At 39.9% G+C, this 7,711-nt stretch overlaps 1 protein-coding gene across 2 annotated transcripts in view; it reads left to right on the forward strand.

Moving 5' to 3' along the window:
* LOC137796303 (SLIT-ROBO Rho GTPase-activating protein 3-like) overlaps positions 1–7,449 on the forward strand; it is a 32,188-nt gene extending 24,739 nt beyond the window's left edge. For both annotated transcript variants that reach the window (XM_068594167.1, XM_068594166.1), the window contains exons 14-22: positions 431–508; positions 866–1,000; positions 1,092–1,197; positions 1,271–1,498; positions 2,488–2,561; positions 2,658–2,838; positions 3,545–3,691; positions 4,066–4,381; positions 4,806–7,449. In XM_068594167.1, the coding sequence (XP_068450268.1) occupies positions 431–508; positions 866–1,000; positions 1,092–1,197; positions 1,271–1,498; positions 2,488–2,561; positions 2,658–2,838; positions 3,545–3,691; positions 4,066–4,381; positions 4,806–5,267 (1,727 nt within the window). In that variant the 3' untranslated portion in view covers positions 5,268–7,449. The remainder of the gene's footprint in view (positions 1–430; positions 509–865; positions 1,001–1,091; positions 1,198–1,270; positions 1,499–2,487; positions 2,562–2,657; positions 2,839–3,544; positions 3,692–4,065; positions 4,382–4,805) is intronic.
* Positions 7,450–7,711: the final 262 nt, after the last annotated feature.

Below are 7,711 nucleotides of genomic sequence, written 5' to 3' on the forward strand. Positions count from 1 at the left end.
TAATCGTCATGGTTCTTAAGATATGGTAGAAACACAGCAACAACAGGAAAATTGTCAATTGTACATTTAGTTCAGTTTTAAGTTCCTGTGGCTCCATAGTTCTTGGAACTTTTGTGTTAAAATTAGCCTAAATAAATAAGATTATAGAAGAAGAAGAATAAAGATGTTGTGATAAATCAGTTTGTTGGCTCAGTGAAATCTGTCAAATTCAATTCTGTCTTATTGTTATTACCCTTTGCAGCAGAATACAGTCATACCTTTATTTGCAGGTTTTGTCTTTTTAATAATTTGTTTGTTTATGTGCTTTAACCTTCAGGCTTTATGTGCTGTGCACATTCTGTGAGGATTGGTTAACATTCTTGACATTTAAATGTGCAGAGAAATTCACAGACAGGACCCATTGTACACTAACTGGTCCATCTGTCCACAGGTCTTCAGCAGCAAGGTATATTTCGAGTTCCAGGCTCCCATGTCGAAGTCAACGATATTAAAAATGCATTTGAGAGAGGTTAGTCCCAGTGCGCTTGGCCATCTTCTTTTGATTGGTTTTAAATTGCATTTTGTTCACCTCAAAAGCCACAGTCTCTTCCACAGGCCTCTAAAGTGCAAATAAAGAGCCCATGTGTCACTTTTAATGTCGTAATGGGCATGTAAACCATTTTAGATGCATAATACATAAATGATCAGCATCTTGGAGTAATAATACATGAGAAAGATTACTGCACTCTCAATGTTTATATTAACCTCCAAACTTGAAATCCGCATAAAAAAAAAAAATTCACTGCACTGCATCAGTGCTGTAATATATTAAAATTGATAGTAATGAATGATTAATGAGGAGATTAAATGTATGCTACATCTATAGGAGAGGATCCACTGGTGGATGATCAGTCTGATCATGACATCAACTCTGTGGCCGGCGTTCTCAAGCTTTACTTCAGAGGGCTGGAAAACGCGCTCTTCCCTAAAGAGCGTTTCCTCGACCTCATATCCACAACCAGTGAGTCACCTTCCAGTGAGATACATGAAAGCTTTTTATTTAGTGTAGCTTCATGTCATTTCCTACTTTCTCTTTGTTTCCTCTATTTCAGAGCTTGACACAGGCGCAGAAAGGGCTCACCACCTTCAGCAGATCATTGTGACTCTCCAGCGGTCCGTGATCATCGTCATGAGATACTTGTTTGCATTTCTAGATCAGTAAGTCCTGCCACAACAAATCTCACATTGTTTGACCCTCACAAAGTGATACTAATTGCTTCTGGATTTCCAGTGTTGCTCAATACAGTGATGAGAACATGATGGACGCCTACAACCTGGCTATTTGCTTCGGCCCCACCTTGATGCGAATACCAGATGACCAGGACCCCGTGTCCTGCCAGGCGCATGTTAACGAGATCATTAAGACCGTTATCATCCACCACGAGGTCATCTTCCCAGGCCAACGCGAGTTGGACGGCCCTGTGTATGAAAAGTGCATGGCTGGTGGGGAAGAGTACTGGTAAGTGTAAGAAAAGGTGTCCACTATGTGTCAATGAGGGGCAAATTGTGGAACGCTGCTATTTATATGCAGCCATTATCTGTCTATTTTTCTCAATTCATAACAGTTTAACGGAATAACTTTTTCTACTTGTTCCCATTAATTTATTTCTTAGGGCAGTATGTTTAATTTTATACAATTTGCACAGTTCTCAATGGTGAACTGTATATTGATTATGTGGAAAGTGCTTCTGGTCAGAGAGTAAAAGTGAGCTGATACTTTACCCACTGCTGACTGAAACTCAAGACAGGATGTCGGCTTATTGTCTAGTAGATAGTAGTCCTGTTTTCTATACTTTATTCTATTGCGTGTCTTGCTTGTAGGACACTATCAAGCAGAATGTTATTATATGTTGGTTATCTTTATGTTTGAGGAAACCAATAACTTTAGATTAGCTTAGATATTCCTTTATTAGTCCCGCAGTGGGGAAATTTACAGAATCACAGCAGCAAACAAGTAAAGTGTACACGAGAGAGCTCGTGAAAATAAAAAAAGTAATATAAATAAATAAAAACAGTAAAGAATTCACAATAACAATATTATAAATACAGACTGAATACAACATATTTATATGCAAAGTTGAGGTGGTTAAAGTGACCAAAGTGACTGAAGTGTTTATTTTTATTTATTTTTTAATAACCATTTTATAACCGTAACCATATTCATACCTTTTAGCGATTTAGTTTGGGTCTTACAAAGATGTATGATATCGTGCATTTATTATTTGGATGCAAAATATAGTTGTGCATCACACATGTAATTTGACAAATCATTTTGGTTTTGAATTTGTTTTCTGTATTGATTTTTTGTTTTAACATTTGATAAAATAAATGGATGAAATTTCTATAAATCCTTTTTTTTTTTTTTTTTCAAAACTATAGTGGGTCAAAATTGTTATTTATCTTTCTCTTACACAAATCTAAATATGGTCTACCTACTTCTCCATTCAGTGAAAGCCCCCACAGTGAGCCAGGAACTCTTGACGAGGTAGACAACGGCACCGGACCCAACACTAGCGATGAAGGTGAGTCGGCCGCACCTGTAAGAGCTGAACAAACTCTTAAACTGTCTTGACACTGAATTCCATCCCATTTCTTTGTGTGTAATCTCTGTATTGCAGAGTTGGAGCAGATCGAGGCCATCGCAAAGTTTGACTATGTGGGCCGAAGTCCGAGAGAGCTTTCCTTCAAGAAGGGAGCCTCTCTGTTACTCTACATGCGAGCTTCTGAGGACTGGTGGGAGGGCCGACATAACGGCGTGGATGGGCTGATTCCACATCAGTACATTGTGGTACAAGACATGTGAGTGAGATGCATTTGGTCTGTGAAGCCCACAATAAAACTTTTGTTATATCAAACAGATGTTAGCATAAAAACAGCATGACAAAGGTGTCCTAGTCAAGAAGTCAGTACCCTGGTTCTGCTGCAGGACAACAGCTACTTTGGGCTTGGTCATTATTTACGTTGCTCTATTTTCCCAAAATGTATGTTTCTATTCTCACCATCCTCTCGAGCTGTGTTGTGTTTTCCAAAGCTTGGCCTTAAAAAACCTGTACCCTCATCAAGCATCAGTGTGAACAAATTATCCTGTTTTTAGTTGCAATAATAAAACAATAAAAAACAAAACAAATGCCCCCTGATCAGCAGTAAGCTGTAGAGCTGCACAGGTCACTCCTCAGAAGCAGCCTCAGTGCTGTGGCCTCTAACCACTCCTTCATCAGGGCTACTGACAACATTAAAGCAAAATTAAGAAGAGTGACGTATATGCTGTCAGCACTGGCAGCAAAGGACTGATACGTGATTTATTCTGTAACAGTAATGAGGCTCACTGTGCTGATGACAATTTTGTGTTGTTTTTGTGGCACACATTTAATTGATATGGATTCGTATGTGCTGTTTGAGTGATTAAACCTCTGAGTTCAATCTCTCAAATTAAAAGCCAATATTAACATTTCCCGAGGGCAGAAGCCATTAATCAAGATCAATCTATTCTGTCCATTCGTATCAGGGATGATGCATTCTCGGATAGCATCCAGAGGACTGATAATGCAGCCAGCAGTGGAACTCACCCTGACGAAAGAGCCTCGTCCAGAAATGACCGCCGATCTCCATGTGAACACACACCTGAGCGCCAGTTTGGAGCGGCACTGGGAAGGTAGAGATACAGACAGTCAGTTCACTAGAAGATAAGAAAACAAAATGCTTTATTAGTCCCGCAGTGGGGACATTGCAGGATTACAGCAGCAGTGTACACAAGAGACACATAGTAAATACAAATCAAGTCATATAAATAAACAATAAAACAGTAATGAAAAAGAATACAATAACAATATTAAATGTACAGATAGAATGAAAAGTATTTAAATGTATTTATATTGCATCAGTTGAATGTAAATAATGTGGCTAAAGTGCAGATATAAGTAGTATTTGCTTTTTTAAAGAAAAAAAAAAAGTAAATCCATCTTTGCAATTGAAATTCTGAGCCAAGAGCTAAACACTGATAAAGTATAAAACTGTGATTTTTCTTAGGGTGAGGGTTCGATCAGATGGAGCTGCTGGTCCGCGCCACAGGAACGGCGCCGACAGTCACAGCCCCACCAGAGGTGCAGACCAGCCCCCTCGGGTTATGCCTCGGCCCTGCAGCCCACACAAAGCAGCAGTTAGCAGGGGCCCAGCGGACAGTCCGGAGAAACGGCGTCTCGCCACATTCGGCAGCGCTGGCTGCATCAACCACTCCGACAGAAGGGCCTTCCTGGAAAGCCACTCTCAACGATCTTCACCCAGCACCACTCGGCACGCAAGTTTAGGAGATCACAAAACTCTTGAGGCTGAAGCACTTGCTGAGGTGAGTGTTTCAACTGGAATATACCTCTAAATGGTAATATCATAATATTTATACACTAACCCTACCCTAATTATGGCTGATAGATACCTCATACTTTCCTAGATCACTGTTGTGTGTAGATCTTCTATTGAAAAGAACACTGTCCTTATCTTGCCTGATATTTAATATTTGATTCATATCAAATTCCAGCAACTTTTTAAGAGTATATTGATTGTAAATATAATAGAGATGAGATGACTTCTGAAAACGTGCAGAGGAGGTTGACGTGTTTTTAGTATTTTTTGCCTCACACCCATCGGAGGGTTGGACAGTAAGACTGTATGTCCCAAACATTACTGCTCTTTATCTATCTAAAGTGCATTAGAGTTTGGATCCTGACAGAAATAAGACAGTATTTGCAACATATCATGTTCCTTCTTCTCAGGACATAGAGAAAACAATGAATACAGCTCTCAATGAGTTGCGTGAGCTGGAGCGACAGAATGTAGCCAAACAAGCCCCTGACGTTGTTCTGGACACATTGGAGCCCCTCAAACGCCCCGGTGGAGCCCAGGAGCCACCTGGCAGTCCTCTCCACACCATGGTGATCCGGGATCCAGACGCAGCCCAGCGACGGAGCAGCAGCAGCTCCTCCGAGACCATGAGCACTTTTAAACCTGCTATATCTGCACGTAGACCGAGTGCACCTCTAAGGCCCCCGCCTGTCAGACCTGTCCGGCCTGCTCCTGTGATTGGACAGGGCCAGGGCCCACACCGCTCCAGCAGCTCTAGTTCCTCTGGTCTGGGCAGCCCAGGCATCACACCCACTGACAGGGTCTTTCCCAAACCACCTTCCCCATCACCATCCACCTCCTCCTCGTGCTCAGACAAACAAGGTAACATGTAGCTCCAGTCGGTCACAAGTCAAGTGATTGAAGAACACTGTGGATACCAAGTGATTGTGATTAACATCATGCCCCTGCACCTCTTTTTGACCACAAAACAAACATTGACACCCGGTCTGTATAATCTTCTGAAGTGCAGGACGGCTACATCTGGTTTCTGACAACTGTGCTCCCACACATGTATGAACTGCATTATAATATTACACAGAAATAGGATATAAATCTACTAGAATCATTTTATAGAATGTTACCGTGCTAAACAGCCTTGCTGGATAAAAAAAGGGATGCACTGGAAGATGCTTCGGTTTACTGAAATCTGACAATGAAGATCTCATTTTCTGAGGTTACAAAAATGCTGTGAGCTTGGATTTGGTTTGGTTTTATGTTCCATTATAAGGGGACACTTATGGTAATCTTACACCACTAATTATCTAGACATTCAGTCTGTGCTGCTGGTTGATGTAGTCTATTCAAACTAAACAAACTCCATTTTCCTTAGAGAGCCTGTCACACAGTGCCAATCTATACCAACCAGCAAGTATAAGGTTTTTAGCAACTGGCAGATACGGTGGCTGTGTCTAAAATCAATCTCTATTTACTATGTAGAGCACTATATTAACTGACTGCCATTTTATTTCAGCATTTAAATTCTGCGTGGGAAGGTTACATCTCCTGTATGTAGTGCCCTTAAAATCGAATAATGGAATGAAAGAAATGTGTGTGCATGGCATGTTAAATGTTTTCTTCCAACACTCCCACAATGCAATGCATCACTTTTTATCGATGCGAAAAATACAGTTTTATACTACACCTGTTAGTAATAATGCAAATTGATGCTGATTCATAAGCGTGGGACATTTATTGCTCATTACAGAGTAAACTGTAACTGAGTGAGGATGATTTTAGACACAGACATGGATGATTAGTAAAACCAGGGTAGTCAAAGCTCCTCTAATGGCCAGTAAAGGCTGCCTTCAAGGGAATTACTTTTTTATGGAAAAAAATAGGAATGGAAGTATAAAAAACAAACCGTGTCGGGCGGGAGTGACGCCAACACCAATCCGACCGGAGGATGCTGGGTACAGAAGTTGAAAAACAACTTATCACCAACTATTACTGGGAATCTTTCGCCAACATTTTTTTTTACAGAATAAGTTCCAAAAGTACTACATTATAAAAAAAACATTTAGACTAAACTAAATTAAAATATCCTCCAACTTCTCTCTTGAAATGCTTAATTATTATTTTTTCCCCACAAAAAAGTTCCAAAGAAAGCTTCCCAGAATAACTTACTAAGTGGTGCTGCTGCAGTCTGGCCACTGAGAGACCAGTTTGACCAGCAGGGGCAGTGGTTTCCTCCCCATTGGGTACGGACCAGGTTAACTGGTAGCGGTCCAGCAGCACAATCAGCAACAACCTGAGACTCTTCCTGTCTTTGTCGCATTTTCTCAGCAGTGGACCAGGACTGATACAAACTCTGTCTGACTGATATCGGATAATAATAAATGCTGCATGCAAGCTGTTCCAAAATGTACATTTTAGAAGGAAAAAAAATCAACTTATTTCAGCCCAAACTATATTTTGTATTTATCTCAAAACCGGTCAATGGGCGACAGAAGTAGACCAGGCTGCAGGGCTCCACAGTCACACATAAAACATTGGTACATTTTGTGGACTTTATAGACATGCCATCCTTATAACTAATACACATAAATAAAGAATACAATCAGAAACATGTTCTTATGAAAATAGTAATCTCTATATAAAAAGAGTAGATGTGTTACCTCAATTAACAAGTGACATGTTCTCCTACAATTCAAGTGAATAATGCACTTAGAAACACAACAGGGAACTGTGCTGCATTTGTAGGTTTGTTCATTTCAATGACGTTGTACTAGAAACATGAAATATAGCACATCAGTATCATTATGCATTTGGTCAGTTCAGGCTGTGTGGATGTTTAGATGAATTTGTTTACTGTTGATGTTTTTTGTCTGTCTTAAAAGGATAATCAAACTCTTAAACTGTAAAAGGTACATTGGATTGAATATATACATACTGTTAAAGGATACTTGTATAAATAACATTGTATGATAGGAACAGGATATATTATCATGTCTAGTCTGTAGATTTTTGTTACTCTTATCCTTGCACAAGCATTAACAAAACAATAAATCAGTGAAATCTCACAGCAACTTCTTGTTTTATTGTCTTGTGACGTTCAATAAAAAGGGTTTGAAGTAGATGGCTGAAGAAGAACATTGGCTAGTGATACTCATGGTAATGCACCATATTCATAGTCCTTGCTACACTGATCAGTTGTGGTGAAAATGTGCATGAACGGCACATCTCATTTATACACACACACACACTGACTAGAGTGGTTTTGCATTGCCATCTACTGGTCAGTACGTATTTTATGTTCTTCCTGTTAAAAGACATCAGG

Source organism: Clinocottus analis, unplaced genomic scaffold (assembly GCF_023055335.1).
Source record: "Clinocottus analis isolate CAN_PGR_092001 unplaced genomic scaffold, fCliAna1.0.p SCAF_3, whole genome shotgun sequence".
NCBI lineage: Eukaryota > Metazoa > Chordata > Actinopteri > Perciformes > Cottidae > Clinocottus > Clinocottus analis.